Genomic DNA, 18,627 nt, shown 5'->3' with positions numbered 1-18,627 from the left:
CCTCTACAGTGGAACGTTAGCAGGGCTCGGACCTTTTAGGTACTCCCCCTCGGCTTAGCCCCTCTCCCATTTTATTAACTTGGAGGTCTGAGCCAATTCCCCCATCCCAACCAAACCCAAGACTTGGAGGCTAATTAGCAACAAGCTGGTACAGTGAGGACCGACCCTAATTGCTCTGTGGTGGCATGCTTCAACCTGCCAAGGCAAGAGTGGAGCGGGCCTTTACTTCCCAAGTGTCGGCCTGAGGTGTTTGTACGTCAGTGTGTATAGCAACTAATAATTAAAAGCAATATATAAGCACCCAATTTAAAGTACCATATGAAAACACCAATTGGACATTGTTATCCTGTGATCAGTTGAGTGATATAGAAGACTCAGTATTTTACTTTTTTAATTTTTTGCTCAAGAAACATTTATTATTTTTATTATTGAAAACGGTTGCATGTAATATATACTGTTTTTAATCCACAATGTTTATATATGTTGTTTTTAATCCACAATGTTTATCAGGATTTCTTTCTCTTGTCTGTTCTAATTTCAGAGGGGCAAACTAAACCACATCCCCCTGGTCAAAAACAGTCAAGTGGAGCCAGGCAACTTTTTGATTCTGGTGGTGGTCTCCATGGTTTTTATTGTCACGGTTTTGGGGATGTCGGGGGCCCTGTACTGCTTGCGCCACCGCTCCCACCATAAGCTGAAGGAGAAGCTCGTTGGTTTGGGAAATGACACAGGCCACGATGCCACGGCAGCCTATCAGGTAGGAGCAGGCCAATTATTTCAGCCAGTCATGTTTTCTCTGACAACAGTCGGTGCATATAAACATGAATAAGCAGTCCTGTTTTTAGGATGTACTGAATAAGTCGTCCTCGACCAAGGTTATTTACACCTCCAATCCAGCAAACCTTCAGATTAACATTATCCATATTTGCGATCATCACCAGGTCTAATGAATGTTCTTAATTGTTCCGAAATTATTGTAGCTCATTTACAAAAAAGCAGTGGAATTCATTTAAAGCTTCTTTTCCTTAATTATGACCCATTGGAGCAGACGCAGATGTCCTTGCACGACAGCGGTGTTTAATATGAATCCTAATTGAGGCAGAGCCCTTTTTAGCAGGGAAATGAGTTTGTTGTCTGACCTTTCTTTCACGGCTCCTGGAGGGAGGGCTTGCGGTGAAGGCTTATTGATTTTGTGTTGGGCTCAGCTGTACTCAATGAGACTGGATCGCAGGGTGCAAGCGCTTGGCTTCCTCCCCCGCCTTCAATATTTAATAAACCTCTCACACTTTGTCGAGAAGTCCCTTCCATACACGTCGGTCCTATTAGTGTGGTAAAATAATCTGTGTTTCTCAATATTATTATGATGCAGTCACACATTATATCTTGACACCTTTGCTGTGTTTTCATTTTAGCTTTTAATTACTTTGTATTGATTTTAATTTGTGTGTAATGTTGTCGTATCGTAGTATATTGTGCGTGCTTTCGGGCCTTTAGATCTGCCAGTTTTTTATAAGCGAATAAGATTAAAGGCATAGGCACGGCTCGTACTGTGTAGTTGTAAGGGATTTCCCAACTGCTGTAGCTGGAATGAATGCAGTCTTGTGCACAGGGACTCTTACAGTGAAACATGCAATTAGAATCAGTTCTGCCGCAATGATTCTGTAGCAGATCAAAGCACACACTGCCACCCATCTACTCACACACACACACACTCTTACAGTTTTATTCTTATTCCTTCATCAAACATTCATGTATATTCACACTTGTTTGTTGTTAATATCCTTGATAATACCTTATTATTTCATAAGTTTCTCGTTCTAAGATTTTGTGTTTGTTTGTTTTGCTAAAGTGTTGCAAAGATACTTTTTGGTTTTGTTCCTATTCCACTCACTTATTTATTTATTTTACTCAAATGTGGAACAGGAACAAACAGTTACATTTTGAAGCAATTTAAATTAAACCATTAATCTGTATCTTGCCTACCATTAATGCCAAAATGGAAAAAGTCAAATCTACTGTAGTTTTCAGTGCTCTCTGTGTTCTTCAAATACAGTTCATGATCCTCACATTCTAACCATGCTTATAAAATACATTATCCACCAGGAATTTTTCATTAAGGGAAGTAGTTTTTTGTTACCACACACTCCTTATAAAGGATTTACATTTTGTTCATTTTGTTTTGTGGACATGAAAAGGTTGTTGTTACTTACATTTACTTACTCTTAAAAAAGCTGTTTTTTAAGAATAAGCCATTAAAGGATCATATAATTTTGTGATGGAGTTATAGGACTAGATGATGTCTGGTAGACTAGAGCAACATCAAAGTCATGTATTCAACACCAGTGAAACACAAACTGATGATGTACAAGTTAATTTGAATAAAAGCATCTACCAAATGCATAAATGTTCATGTTAAAGACCTAAGAACATGTATGCATTCATTCATTGACTTTTAGTATATATTTATACAGTCAAGACACACAGTTGCTTGCTCCTCAATGGGCACTCGACTCAAGATTTCTTTTGCTAATTGTTTTTGTAGTTATATTCTTCTCTTTTGCTCTTTCTTAAATCGCTTTGGATAAATATGGTTGCTAAATTATTAAATGCAAATGTAATTAATTTTGCTACTTAGTGGTTCACTGATTAAGGGAAGCAAATGTATGCATTAATTTGTGCTGTCTGAAATGCACATGATTTATCAGGAAGTGGGCACTGTTTTAACAGTTGGCACATGTTTTTGCAGTTTTACTAATTTTAAGTTAGATTGACTCATGGTAGACATCAGATCAGATATTAATGTTAAGGGTGAACTCCATCCTCTATTCTGTGGCTCGTTTTAGAGCTCTGTGGCCTCTGTTTAGCCCCTCACCACCTTCCCTTCTGGTTTCTCTCACTGGGGAGCTCCATTAGTGAGGAGCACTAAACTTCTAACTCCAGCCCCCACACTCTCTCACTGACCCTCCTGTCAGCCTCACTCTGCTGGGTGTTTTTCTTTTTTCTTTTCTGATTTGGGCGCTTTTTTAACTGTTAGACATTTGATGGGGTCACACTGTTGTGACTAGCAACTGCTTCAGAAAGGGACTGTCTGTGCCTGTTTAACCTTTGAGTAAATAAAATGGAAGTAAAGCAAGAGGGAAAGAGTAGAAAGAATAACAACCAGGCACAATGAGCAGGAGGTTTTTTACTCAATAAAATTGGAGCTTTTTAATGCTTTTAAAATGTTACAAAATGCTGTTGCTTTATAACATAAACCTACATGGTAATTGCATGAAAATGGCTGATAGCTTTCTTGTAAAGTTAAATATTATAAAGTGCTTGTAGTCAGAATTTAGTTTTTTATTTTTTTTATTTTTTTTTAGCAATAGTAGTCTATTCACTAACTTCCGTCACTGACTTAGACTACCCCCTTCACTTTTTAAAATCCCCCAAAGATCAATCCTGATTTCACCTAACTGAATACATAAAATGACTGACAGGCAGAGAGCAGCTCAAAGTCTTCTGATTGACTAAACATTAGCATTCGACTACCGAATTCATTTTTTCCATTAGCAGACATCATATCTCTCCTATTTCAGTGATATCTGTCAGGTAGTAAAGAAATGTTCTGCATGCTGTTCCACTGATAATTGCCTGCAACAATTATATATTGAGCCAGGTTAGAAGGGATATAATGACACATCTTGAGAGAATTCAGCTTTTACATTGAAATATTCATCTGATATCCTCATAGAGTCAGTGATCCTTGGGAAGGTGGTTTGAATAATCTGCTTCCTTGTTTGATTTCAATGAAGGGACAAATGGTAGATAATACCTTGGAGTTAAAATTTCAGAATGACGTGAGTGACTGAAATGTAGCTATTAAGGGCAAAATGAAGACCTGTGAATATAGCAGTAAATACAGTGTTTGCTGGTTGGTTGACAAATGCAGTGGCTACATCCTGAGACAGAGCTGGATTTTCCATTCAGTTTTACTGGTTTTGTAAATAGATTGCTAATCTGTTGCTTTTGATGGCATTTTATGAACAATTTACTAACGCACTCCAACTATATAAATATAAGGTAAGCAAATATTATGCATGAGTATGGTTTATTATATATGTAAATGTATTATTTTAGAAAATTAAACCTTATCATTGAACCTTGTGTTTAAAAATGGCTGCAAGCATATAGTAATTATTTGCTCCATTGGTGGGTTGGTGAGTTTATGCAGCTGATAGATTTCATCTTGTAGAGCAGACAGTGATGTAATATGTTGTTGGCTGTATCATGAACCCACTCTGAGATGCAAAGTGGAGATAAATGAAACTAGAGCTTATTTGATCCAGAATCCTGATGCAGTATCATTGTGTTTTTGTATGATTTTCCTATATAAATAACCGTTATAATACTCTACGCATAATAACCAGAGCTTTGATACTATAGTTTGTGCGATTGATCATTTTACTCTTTAGAAGAGCTTTATGAGTTGCCCCAGATAATGTGTTCATAGATAAGACTAATGTTTGTCCATTTTCTTGATAGGATCTCTGTCGGCAGCGCATGGCGGTGCAGACATCAGAGCGTGGAGAGCGATCAGAGGTGTTCCACCCATCGCACACGTCACGCATTAACAGCGTGTCCTCACAGTTCAGTGACGGACCAATGCAGAGTCCCTCAGCCCGCAGTAGCACATCCTCCTGGAGTGAGGAGCCTACCCAAACCAACATGGACATCTCCACTGGTCACATGATACTGGTAAACAGTTTAATATATGCATGTGAAACCAGGACGTAGTCCAAGAGACTATTAAAACAATACCTTATACTCTACACACTCTACCCTCTATACTATATATATCCAAACATGTGCCTCTCCTTCTGTCTCTCTCTTCTTGTTTTTCCTTCACCTGTATCACAGTCACATATTTTAGATTTTAGGTTTGTTTTAGCTCTGAAACTGCAGGGCCCCATGGTCTCTGGATTTTCTGACACAATGGATTGTTTTAATTTCGTCCCAACTTTTGTTTTATTCATCTCAGCACAGCTTCGACAGGAAAGACTGATAGGTGCCTGGTAGCGTTATGTTCATTACCGAGCAGAGAATCTATCATACATCCAACAGTGGAGCAAAAGACAGCCACTGAGTTGATTGATTTAGCGTATTGTGTTTTGCTGTAATGGATGGCCCTTATTGAGATGGGTTTTTTTTCAACAGCTAATAAAATCATGTTTGTTGTTAGGCAGATATGCATCTGCTGAAGTGTACATCTACAGAGTTATTGTTCAAACATTCAGAAGTTTGCAAAGTTCTGTAGTAATTATTTAATTAATTAATTTGAAGCATCTTGGACCATGTTGTCTTCATAGACACTCAGCAAGGATAGTAAAATGCTTGGCAGTATACTTTCATAGGCTATGAGATAATTATAGATGTTTGAGACAGTTGGATTTTTAGTTTTTTATTTAGTACAACCTTGGAAACTATTTATGCACACTGCCAATATTATGATGTATAAATGCACATTGTACTCTGAACAGTGCAGTAATGCTTATACGCAGTGGTCGACTGATATATCTCAGATATTTGACATTTCTTAATTATCACCATCAGCCATATATGTTTTTCAGTTTGGCATTTAAGGGTCAGAAGTGTGTCTTTTATTTTGACAGCGCAGGGACTTTTATTTTGAAAGTGTAGAGAACACCAGCACCTGAGTGCAGACATGCGGGAAGTTTTGTTAATAATAAATTATTAGGTAGTAATGTAAAACAAAGTAAATGGTATATGAAAAACTACTCTCAATAGTAATAGAAAGGTAAATACTATAATACTTTCTCATATTTCATTGGCATTCAACAAAGACTTGTTTATATCATTTGAACAAGTCTTTCTTAAATCTTTCTTTATTTGTAAAAAAAAAAAAAAACTATAATAGTATTACAGAATCAAAAAGTTGCTATTTAAAGTTATAGATATTTTTTAATATGAATTATTTTACAAATTAACAATACGTTTTTCAAATTTATTTTTAATTTTAGTAAATAGAATGTAAAATAAATAAAAATGAAATTGCACCATGTGTTATTTACTATCTTTATTTAAATAAATAGTATTATATATCGGCTTTATATCGACCATGGTCACCCTGCTTTCTAAGATATTGTCGTCATCCATGAAAAAAAAAATCCATATTGGTCGATATGCTACAGAAAATCTCAAAATCACACTCTGTCTCTAAGAAGTGACTGCAGTACCATAGTGCAATGTATCAGAGGTTAGCGCATGTACACCATCAATCTCTCAATGGATGCAATCAAAGACGGGTTATGAAATAATAACTGTTCTGATAGCGTAATCTCTCAGTATGTCAGGTTTCTATAAGGCATCTTTTTCATCCCCCCTCAGGTTGGAGCACAGCTAGAGAATGCATTCTCCATAGCCCAGCCTCATATGGTGCCTCAGAGTCATATACAGTATATGGCTCATACTCTTGACAATCCCATGCTTTGTTTTTTCCCCCTTTAATTTAATATATGCTGTGTATTTTATTTCCATCTACTAGCATACTCTACGATAAGGCCTATTCGATCTATAAAACTGCATTTGTCTTTTACAGTCATAGTTTTCATCACATTTAAATACATTATTACAGATATTGTTTCTGTACATAAAATGGGTCAGGTTTACATGTTTTTGTATGCATACGATGTGAGGCTCAAATCATATATTATGACACATTATTGGTTTAAGAGTCTGAGATTTAGCCCAGACTTTTTTATTATATATAGCTGCTGCAGGAGCAGAAAGAACTAATTCAGAACCTTGGACAGCACCACAATTCACTGCTGCTGCTCCACTGCACTGTGTGTTTATTATTCATGCGTGCAACATGGACATAGTGAAAGATAATGAGGGTGAGATACACAGTTGTTTCTATTTTTTTGGTGGTAGAGCAACAAATATTTGATATGCTGAGGATGTGTGTGTGTGTGTGTGTGTGTGTGTGTGTGTGCATGTTTTTGTGACATATCAGGACACAAATTTGTATAATGACATGGGTATGACATAGGTATTACAAGGAGAAGGTGACTTATGAGGACATTACCCCATGTCCCCATTTTTCAATAGGCTTATAAATCATACAGAATGTGTGTTTTTTTTTTTTTCTTTTTTTTGAGAAAGTAAAAATGTGTAGTTTCCTGTTATGGGTAGGTTTAGGGGTAGGGGTAGAGTAGGGGGATAGAAAAAAAAGTTTGTACAGAATAAAAACCATTACGCTTATGGAATGTCGCCGCAAGTAACAAAAGCGCATCTGTGTGTGTGCGCCTGGCATTCCCTACATTATGGGGACCAAATGTAAATTTTCTGACTTTTTTTTTTTTTTTTGGTCCCCATGAGGAGAACAGCTTATAAATCATACTAAATGATGTGTTTTGAAAATCTAAAAATGCATAAAGTTTTCTGTGATGGGTAGGTTTAGGGGTAGAGTTAGTGTAGGGCAGGGGTGTCCAAAGTCCGGTCTGTGGGCTGATCACAAGTTGTTTATACTAAATGTGTTTATACAAAATACCATAAAACTATTCTAGATACCATATAAACCATTACTTTTTACCATGGTAGTGAAGTGCCATGTGTGCTTTTTCCTGTGACCAATGGTTAATTTTAATAAGAGAAGAGTTCTAACTCAGTAAGAATATTTAAATTTTACCCTATAAAAATTAGGTTGTTTAAATTTTTACAGATATTACTTTTTTCTGCATCCCATCTTAATATACTGCTACTGTCAACTGAAGCTACTGTTAAATGTGCATTTCCAAGAGACAAGAGGGGGGTTCAGTGTTCAGTGTGAAAGGAGAGAAAATGGTCTGCTGTCTGTCAGGGAGAAGTACCTCAGTGATTAAATGGTTGGCTAGTTGCCAAATCCCTCTGTCTCTGATTAAATCACGCATCATCTTGCTAATAGAGGTGGTATTAGAGAAGGCAAATAGAGAGAGTTACTGTTACATATTGTCACAGAAACACACACACATAGGGCAGATGCTCCATCAACCATCTGTAACATAAGAAAAACTAAGAGGGAAAAAATGAAAAACTTTTGTCTAGAAGGTCAAATACTGTATATGTTTGAGAAGAGCAAATTGTCCTCATAACAGCCATATGTGACCACTAACATTTGCTGTTTGTCCACTCACCGCACTCAGGCAGAAGTAAACTAATTGCTGGGTAATTTGTTTCTCTTGTGATATGTTGCTTGAAGGATGAGAACATTTTAAGTGCAGCTGCCTGTCCTGGTTTATGCTGGTAATATGGCAGTGGTTTTGTGGAAATGTGCTTTGGTATTAAGTTGCAATATGCCAATAGAGATCACGACTTAGTATGTTTATTTTGTGGGAATTCTTAATTATTTATTTTATTTTTCCATGTATTTACACTACTGTTCAAAAGTTTGTGGTCAGTAAGATTTAAAATTGTTTGTAAGCAAGGATGCATTAAAGGTTTCATGAATTGAGAAATCAGATTTTCCTTGATCTTTTGACATGTTAAAGGTCATTTTACTATAAAACTATCCTGTAATTTTCAGAACTCAAAACTTCCTCATTAGCTTTAATTGAAACCAAGCTGCCCAAACCACTCGTAATGGATTTTGTCACCTTATGACGTAAAAGAAAAGAAAATCAACGTCTACTTCTACATCAGCCCCACCCTCAGATTTGCTCATGTCATGTAGTAGTAAATACGAGAGACGCAAACACAGGATTACTCCAGCAACAAAACCATAGAGATGCCTCTGAGGATTACAAGACGTTTTGTAGTGCCAAGTTGTGGAAAAACACAGTCTTTACATTGCCTTCCTTGTGATCTTAACATTAAGAAAGCATGGATGGACTTTACTTTAATGAAGTTCCAGATTGCGTCAGTAAGACACTGTTTGATTGTTCGCTTCATTTTAGTGAGGGTACATTTCAGATAGACTGAAAATAAAAGATGCAGCGATGACTATATTGATCCGACAGTATTGTCACAACACACAAGTATGAGAAACAATGTTTTTACCATCTGCCACTATTGCTTTGTACAGAACATTTGATATGTACTGAGTATTTATACTGTAGGGCCACAGTCAAACTGTGAATAGTTGTGATAGTTGTGATTTGCTATTCTTTCCTTTGCTTTGGCAATTATGGGGTTAAAGTGTTGGATTATCGGATACAGAAGAAAGCACGTAGAGAACGCTGCTTTTGTTATTGTTCTGAGGCTGTATTCACAAAACATTTTATCTTACCACTAAGAGTTCTCCTAAATAGCAGTAAAACTTCTTAGCTAAGAGTTTTCTCTTAAAACCTATTCACAAAGCTGCTGAGACAAACTTTTACTAAGGAATAGACTGAAGTCTTAAGCTAAGAGTAAGGGCGGGGTTGACCTCGTTGCTATGGAGTATACACACAGTGATTGGCTGATGGGGGAGGAGTCAGCAATTTAATCATAGAAATATTGTAGAATGAAAAATAAAGGTTTTAAAATACAAATTTTGTATTTTAAACCTATTCATATAAATATTTTTTTATTTAAAAAGTCAAAATAAAATGTTGCCATTGTTGCCATAAAGGTTTTAAAATAGGCTAAGTGTCACTAATTAAACTAGTATATACAGTTAATTGTAAAACCACTGCCACAGGTAATCAGACAATATTTATTTATTTGTTAAAGATTTTTTTTTTTTGGCGTCTCATTGTAGATTCAAATCTATAAATCAAATTGTATTGCATTTATGAAGAAAAAGTTCAGCACCCAAGGCTCAATCGCAATTGCCTCAATGGTGTTCAGTGTCTTTGGGTGGATTAGGACTGTTTGTGATTTGGTCTTAGTGACTTAGGAGTCCTCTTGACTACTCCTAACTTTTCAAAGACTTAGGAGATAGTTTTAGTGCTAAAATGCTTTGTGAAATACTCTTAGAGCAAAAATTAAGGACTCCTAAAATTAGGACTGACACGCCCATTATTTTTAAGGGTTTCTCCTAAATCAGCAAGTTAGCAGCTACTTTTAGCCTTAAGATGTTTTGTGAAAACGGCCCCTGATCTATAAAATCCATTGTAATCCTGAATAAAAGCTTCAGTGAGCGACACCTTGTTTTTTCTTCAGTAAGACCTCACATGATGTTTCATTTTATTTAAAACACGACACTGCAAATGACAATGTGTATGTTTTTCACTTTGTCGTAAAGGATGAACTGCGAATATAAGAATGACAGTATGACAAACAATGGTACATTCATTCATAATTCTGTTCATGCAAAACACTTTAAGTTATCCTTCGTCAATTATAACAACTCCAAGTACTTAAACTTTATTTGCTACAACCAAGACTTATAAAGCATATGTACTACACATAAATGTTTCACATTGTTGGCAAATGTTTCAGCTATGTAACAAGATATTTTTCAAACTCAGAAGTTTTCAAAACAATTCCACGTGTAATGGCGGAGACGTTGAAATTATTTTAATATGCAAAACTGTTACCCAATCATAGCAGTGGGCGTTTACTTCCAAGTCTTGAATGTGACATGCCTATCAAAAGAGTGTTTGAAAGACACGGTCAAAAACAGGATAGAAAATATCTTATTACTTCTTAATTAGGATATTTTTTGATCTGAAAATCTTGTTAACATTATAAGTGGGATAAAATGTAAAAAAATGCAGTTCATGACCTCTTTAAATTGAACAAAAGTGATAAGGAGTTTTATAATGTAACAAAAGATTTTTTATAATAATATGTGAAATAAACGTTCTTTATTTCACATTCTTTTAATCAAAGAATCCTATCGCACACATATTAAGCAGCACTACTGTTTTCAACATTAATAATAAGAAGACGTTTCTTGAGCACAAAAGCATATTAGAATGATTTCAGCAAAATTTTTAAAATTGTAATAATATACTTTTATTTAATAAATATATGCTGTAGATCATAATATTAAGTTTTGCTGTATTTCTGATCAAATAAATGCAGCTTAGTCAAGCATAAGAGACTTCTCTCAAAAACATTAAAAATCTAGTGTTTTATGGAAAATCTGAATAATATACTCTAAAATGAAAGCAATGGTATTTATGTCCTTAGACTAAAAGGAAAGCCTTCTGACACCTAGACTTTCTTGGCCACTGGCCACATTTTTCTCCTCTTTGAGTTAATCTTATTACAGTGGCATTTAATCAAAGTCATTTCTCCTTCACTAAATCATGAATTCCATATGAACCATAATGTCTTCTATTAAGCGACTTGTCACACGGTTCATCATCTCTTAAAACAAGATCTCTGTCTCTCACACACACACACACGAGCCTAATGTTCAGAAGAGTGCAATATGCTATTCAAGCAAGAAATAAAATATATCTGAGAATGTTTATATAGCCATGATATGGGTATACATGAAGACATTGAAGTTCCACGAATTGTACATTTAAGAAATATGTTTATAATAGCACTTTTGGCATGCAGGAACATTTCAATGTGTGTCAGAGCCCTGTGAAATTACGGATTGCTGTCTGTGTATGGGGCCAAGAGGATTCTTGACATTAGGTTATGAGTGTGTAATTTGTTTTCACACAATAGACTCATAAACACACATTCACATGCCCACATGCACAAGGTAACCCCCTTCTTGTTGGTTAACAATGGGAGGCCAGAAATAAGCATCCAAAAAACAAGACACCAACCGCCAAACAACACTTACGCTCTTACACTCTGGCCAGCGACACAGTCCTCTGAGCTTTCTGTCTCTCTCTCTCCCTCTCTCTCTCTTTCTCCACTCCCCTTTGTCTCAGTTGAATTCAATTTGGGCTTCTTGGGAAGGCGGCTTAAGCGCAGACAATCTTATCAGCATTTGTGCAAGCAGTGAAAAGGAGTGATTGAAGCAGGCTGAAGAGGCACTGGCGTGCCCAGGCCTTTCAGGAGTCTTAATTGCATGTGTGATTGTCAGGACAAGCCCCCTCCCTGCAAAACCCCTTTCTCTCTCTACCTCTCTCTCTCTCTCCTCCTTTGTGGTGCATGTTTAGGATTACTGTCTACGATTCCCGTGCTGAGCGGGTTTGAGCTCTTGTCTGTCTGAAGGTGGATAGGTGAGTGATTGTATTGTTGGGAAGAAAGAAAGCACAGAAAGCGATAGGTTGGCCTTGGAGGTAAAGCTGGATTATAGCAGACGAATTGAAACTTGCTATGGAGCTTTTTTTACTCGCCGGATTTAGGGGAAGGAAGGAGACTTAATTCAAAAACGTTTACACGGGAAGGCAAATGGGACATGAAACGCATAAGCACAAGAAATATGGTTTCATGCTCTTGTTTGCGTTGTATAAACAACAAATGTTACCCTGAATTGAACTAAAATCCTCAGATTTATACATGCATCATGCTTTCATATATTGTCTGGGCTGAAATGTTTATTATTTTTCATTGAGTTATGCATGTTACAGGAAATGTTCACCATATCATCATTAGGACCTTGTGAGCAACTTGTGTGTCTGTGTCTTTCTCCCGTGTGTCTTGTGCAGTCGTATATGGAGGATCACCTGCAGAATAAGGATCGTTTGGATAAGGAGTGGGAGGCTCTCTGTAGTTACCAGGCTGAGCCAGCAGCATGTGCGGTGGGTCAGGAGGAACAGAATGTCCAGCGCAACCGCCCACACGGCGTCCTTGTGTGTGAGTGTTTCGCAAATTGTATCAGCCTCGAGTGAATTTCTATTTGTTTTCTTGTGCACTATGTCGTAGGACGAAAGCACAGCCTGTCACAGGCGGTTGCGTTCTGTTTTCATCAATTAAGCAAGTCAATGGCCTCTTCTAATCATAAACTGATCAGAACTGTGTATACTCTCTTAGCTTATAAAAGCAAGAAATAAGCACCTGGTTAAGACAAGTGTGTTATAAAGATGTTGATGCTCTAGTAGTTCATCACCCCCTGTCTGTCTATCTCCCTGAATACTATAGATGATCACTCCAGAGTCATCCTCAAGCCAGAGAATAACCAATCCAGATCTGATTACATCAACGCGAGTCCCATTGTAAGTAGCTATAACTCATTTTTTACATATTTTACACATGTGCATTATAGGAAGTGAAAACCGCTTTACAGGTAGCTTGTGTGACTGAAGCACAGGCTCTTTTAGTAACACAGTATTTGTCGTTCTACACCCGTAAGGCCTTCATTCATCTTCGGAACACAAATTAAGATATTTTTATTAAATCCGATGGCTCAGTGAGGCCTGCATTCAAAGCAATGACACTTCCTCTTTCAAGATCCATAAAGGTACTAAAAACATATTTAAAACAGTTCATGTGAGTACAGTAGTTCTACCTTAATATTATAAAGCGACAAGAATACTTTTTGTGCGCCAAAAAACAAACAAAATAATGACTTTTCAACAATATAGTGATGGGCCGATTTCAACTTTACGAATCGAATCAGTGACTCGGAGTGCCAAAGTCACATCATTTTTAGCAGTTTAGCTGTTTGATAGGAGATTCGAGTCACTGATTTGATTGGTAAAGCTCTGAAGCAGTGTTTTGAAAATGCCCATCACTATATTGTTGAAAAGTCGTTATTTTGTTTTTTAGGCACACAAAAAGTATTCTCGTCTCTTTATAAAACTAAGGTAGAACCACTGAACTCACATGAACTGTTTTAAATGTGTTTTTAGTACCTTTATGGATCTTGAGAGAGGAAGCGTCATTGCTTTGAATGCAGGCCTCACTGAGCCATCGGATTTAATCATTAATCTAATCTTAATTTGTGTTTTGAAGATGAATGAAGGCCTTACGGGAACGACATGAGGGTGAGTAATAAATGACTTTTTTTCATTTTTGGGTGAACTAAACCTTTAAGGGTTGCTGTTATATTTTATTTCTTTGCTCATAGATACAGTATTTTCCCCTTTTCTCCTCCTCATCTGTCCTCTGTCAATCAACAGTGACCTTTCTCAGACTGTTAAATATGCTCTTTTATATATATGTAGAGTCACAGGCACAAAGAGACTGAGAAAAAAAAAGAAAAAATACTCACTACTCAAGTAGGTTCAAATAGTAAAAAAATAAACATTTCACTATGGCAGAGATTGTGAGTGAAAAGGAAGGAGTCTTGTCTATCAATGTGAGCATTTTGTGTGCATAATATAATACAAGCTCTAAAAACAAGCATTGTGTGATTTTTTTTTTTTTTTTTTTTTTTTTTTTTAACAGACACAATGATTTTTGTTTTGGCCCCTTAATCAGTACATACACATAATGTTAATCAGTATAATATGTGTGCAGCAACATCACACTGAGAAAGTCAAACTGAGTCATTTTTACATGCTGTTATTTTTGGACTCGAACTCGTCAAAAGAAGAAACAAAAGGCACAAGCGAGTCAGCCCTCCCTCCCCGAGGGTTTCGCACTGCAGTCGGGGTTGGGTGCACTGATCCGCTGGTGCGGAGACAAATGCATGGAGGCGCGGTAATTAAAGCGCAGCAGGGATTTGGCAATGTGCGTTTCAAAAACTGTGATAATTATGTCTGTCAATGTTTGTAGCTTCTTTCTCATTAGTTGCAAGAAAGAAAAAGGCCTCAAAGTAAATCATTCGTGATATTTTTTCACAACCTCCTCACACCAACACCCTCTCCTCCAGTTTTGGTGACTTTTTGGTGTTGTGTTATGCTGTGGCTCTCCATTTCTCTCTCTTTCAAATATACGCATGAAAAAGGTACAGATAAAGCGTTTTGGATGATGATATCGCATCTTTCTCATAAATGGGGAAACATGAGTCCTTTTCAGTAATATTGAGTAAATTAAAGCAGGAATAAAATATTACATTCTGTGTTTAATTCTATTAATCTTGACTCCAAATAATTTTGATTTGCTATACAAAATATCAAGGAAATGTATCCTGCAAACACTTTTCTATAATATCATCTTATGCTCATATCTTTGAGATTTTCCCCATATAGAGCATCACAGGATGCTAAATGTACTGATAAACTGATAAAAATCTCAGATCTTTTTTAAAGTAATTAGACTTTAAGAGCATGATCACCTCTCTTGAGTGTGAAATGACAAATCGACTATAATAACACCCTTTATAGAGAGTGGGTAGTCAAAAAACAGTTTCATATAGACTGCCGGCATTAGCCAGCTTGTGTATATATAATTGTTCTACCCTTAAATTGCTCTTGCCAACAATTAAGGTTGTGCAAAGCAATTATATCCATTTTCTGCCATGCTAATGGGTGTGCGTGTCATTCACTGTAACCATGGGGTTTGAATCTGTCTCTCTCATGCAGTGGTGTTTGATCTTTTTGTGAAGCTATAGAGAAATTAGTGCAGAAGTACTGAACCATGCAATTACTTTAGCAAAAGTTTTGAAAGGCTTTGTGATCGGCTTTTGTGCTTTAAAGATATACATACTCCCAAACGCACTCACAAAGACAGACATACGTGCTATCAAGCACACACTCACAACGACGGCTCTAGCATTTGATCAGCTTGGAGAACTTTTCATCAAATCATTTCATCAGCATTTTGGACATGAAAATGGCCACATATATCAGCAGTACTATGCTTTTTTAAATGACCTAAGCTTGAAGCTTCAAGATCACACACACATGCACATGAAAGAGCAGCAGCAACTCTGGAAGTGTTTGGAGCTTGTGTTAGAGTCTCGTCCACTCTCTAAACCTTCCATCATTTAATAAGCTCAGGTCTGACACCCCTAACAAGACCGCATACCTTACCTCCTTACAGCAAACATGCTTTTTTTATAGCTCAAAATGGACACATTCCAACCTGATGACAGATTTCCCTTTTTCTTTTCTTTTTTATAAAGAGACATTTCGGGTCAGGAGTATGTTCTCCTGTAATGCATCTAGACAATAATATCTTTCTCTAATGAGGATGTGTTGCAGGCAATGAAATATATATATATATATATATATATATATATATATATATATATATATATATATATATATATATATATATATATATATAAAATGTGTTTGCTTCATTTTTTCTTTTAGACCTAATGAATGGTAGTTATGTTCTTTGATGGACAGATAGTGGGATGTGTGCACTAATGGTCAGAGTGGAAGACCGGATGCTGTACTTCAGACAAATTGTGAATTGTGGTCATCACAGCTTGTAGTTTATTAAATAAGAATTGATAAATAGCATGCCCCATTCTAACCATTCTCCTGTACTGCATAAATCAGTAATTGCCAATTAGGTTTGCATGTACCCCAGAATATTTGTGCTACTTGTATTGATCAGTATTGAACATTCTTTGTTTTGTTTTCTACTTTAATAATATTAATGATTGCGCTAAATGAAATTCAGTATAATATGATATTAAAAATTGTCATTTTTAAAATCATGTGAACAGAATAAAATGTTAATGTTAAATGTTGATGTGCTTCACGTTGTACCCTCTTAAATGAATTGGTTTTATGCAAGTCAAACATGTTGTTTAACTTCACTGAATCAATCTAAATGCACAATGTTTTACCATCAAAACTATATTTAAGGGATAGATAAGTAGAAATAGCTCCTTACAGTTACAACTTTTAACAGTGAACACATTCTGGTTTGTGTCAGTGAAGAGTTACTTGGGTCTTACTGATGGGAAAAAGGTTGAGAAACACTGGCATAGTTTGACAGTTAGCAAACCTATTAGATTAAATAAGTTAAAAGAGGTGGATTGTCCCTTTGCTGCAGTTTGAAATCTACTTTTGCTTGTTATAGTTTTGCTGCTGATTAGCTGAAATGCTGGAGAAAATCTTGCCTGTCATTATTTAATTGTGGCTAGTGCATTATGAATGTCATAGTCCATATCCATATCAAGTTTTTTTTTCTCCATCATTAGCCTTTTTTCCATCGGGACAGCTTTCACTCAGACAGACACACAATTACACACAGACACCCTCCTCCAGCCACTGAGCTTCTCATCAATAAATGCGTTTGATTAGAGAGATGCCTTGCTTTACTCCCAGAGCCGGCTTTAATCAGAGGTATTAAAGAATGCACATGCTCGAAGAGGACAGACAGAGGAGAGAGAGGAAGAAGAGGTGACTGGAGATGATAGAACGATATAGAAATGGAAGAGAGAGTGGATGTGGAGTAGATAAAAATGAGAACGAGAAAGACAGGGAGAGAGGGAGAGAGGGGTCGGGAGAGGGGAGGTGGTCGTGAGAGAGACAACTGTGCTCTCATTAGTGACAGGCCTCTGTGCCTTCTCTTTATTTGATTTGCTTTTCCTTTTTTTTCTCTCTCAAGCTTTTTAACTCTAAACAGAAATTGTGGACGTTCTGTTTCTCTTGGCAGGAAGTTTGTTTACCCCTTCCCAAAAGATCGGAGGGGACTGAAGAAATGTTCAGAAAGCAAATAAATAAGATAAATGAAACAGTGCAGTTTGCATAGAGGATTCATGTCTGAGGAGAGCACCATATAAACTTCCATCCTATCACATATCACTCTTAAGATATCCTTTAAATGTCTATCAACAAGCTGCAAGGTGTATCATTTTCAATATTATTTGAAAATGATCATTTCATGGATATTCATGGAATATTTACTCTGTCTTTTCACCTTTAAGATGGACCATGACCCCAGAAATCCAGCCTATATCAGCTCTCAAGGTCCTCTTCCCTCCACTGTGGCAGACTTCTGGCAGGTAAGATACTCAGTCTGGTCCACGTCTATTTTAAATAGATGAACACAAGTGCAAGAATGAAAATGTTGGTCTATGTTGGTTTTAGGTCAATGATTCATGATTTAAAATCACTATTCATCACTATTCAGAGTTCCTTTTTTCGGTATGAGACTTGTTCAGGCAAACCCATTAGCAAGAATTAGTTTTGCTTTCATATCGGTATTAATATCTATCTGTAAAAGCTGTAAAAGAACTCACATTATGAAAGCATCTGTGCACCATATGAACTCTCGAATAAAAAAAGGCAAATTGGGCCTTTTTTATAGTGTTAAAGGTGCTAAAGAGGATGATTTGTTTTATACATTTTTGCAATATTACTTGAAACTGTCTTTACTTACTGATAAAAGACTATTTATTAGGTGCACTGAAAGGAATAATATTAATATACATCATCTGTGCGCAAGGTAGGGCCTTAAAAACATCAGCCAATCGTTTACGCGATCATCAGTTGACGAAAAGATCCTCTTTATCACCTTTAAGGTTAGAAAGGACACTTTCCTGCAATCCACAAAAAACTACTTTATAAACATCACTTTGTTACCTTAATTACGGGGGTCAAAGCCAAAGTCCCATAAGGTTTGAGATTACTCGCTAGTAGAACTGCACAAAGTGTCAGTGCTGAAAATGTAAATATAATTGTTTTTCTCCAACACATATTTAAATATTTTCCAACTGATCTAATAATCTGCAGAAGTGCAGATAGCTGCAGCTTTGAACATGCTTTCTTTTTGATTCCTCTTTGTTTGTTTTTTTTTTTTTTGTTGTTGTTTTTTTGAAGATTAGATAAGTAGATGGTGTTAAATACAAACCCAAATCTACATTTTAATGAATTGACTGTGGTAATGTGTTGATGTCACTTGACCCTCTATAATCACAAAGATGTGTTTACAAACAGATGTGAGTGTGCACTAATTGATGTT

General features: G+C 36.3%; 1 protein-coding gene across 1 annotated transcript in view; it reads left to right on the top strand.

Moving 5' to 3' along the window:
* Nucleotides 1–18,627, top strand: part of ptprn2 (protein tyrosine phosphatase receptor type N2) — a 218,961-nt gene that overhangs the window by 185,141 nt on the left and 15,193 nt on the right. Inside the window, exons 13-17 of the mRNA XM_067400639.1 lie at nucleotides 542–757; nucleotides 4,525–4,737; nucleotides 12,525–12,672; nucleotides 12,958–13,031; nucleotides 17,591–17,668. Coding sequence (XP_067256740.1) covers nucleotides 542–757; nucleotides 4,525–4,737; nucleotides 12,525–12,672; nucleotides 12,958–13,031; nucleotides 17,591–17,668 — 729 coding nt within the window. The remainder of the gene's footprint in view (nucleotides 1–541; nucleotides 758–4,524; nucleotides 4,738–12,524; nucleotides 12,673–12,957; nucleotides 13,032–17,590; nucleotides 17,669–18,627) is intronic.

The sequence above is a fragment of the Chanodichthys erythropterus genome, chromosome 11 (assembly GCF_024489055.1).
Source record: "Chanodichthys erythropterus isolate Z2021 chromosome 11, ASM2448905v1, whole genome shotgun sequence".
NCBI classification, from domain to species: Eukaryota; Metazoa; Chordata; class Actinopteri; order Cypriniformes; family Xenocyprididae; genus Chanodichthys; species Chanodichthys erythropterus.
Note: the sequence above shows the minus strand (reverse complement) of the source record. Positions and strands in the feature narration are given on the sequence as shown.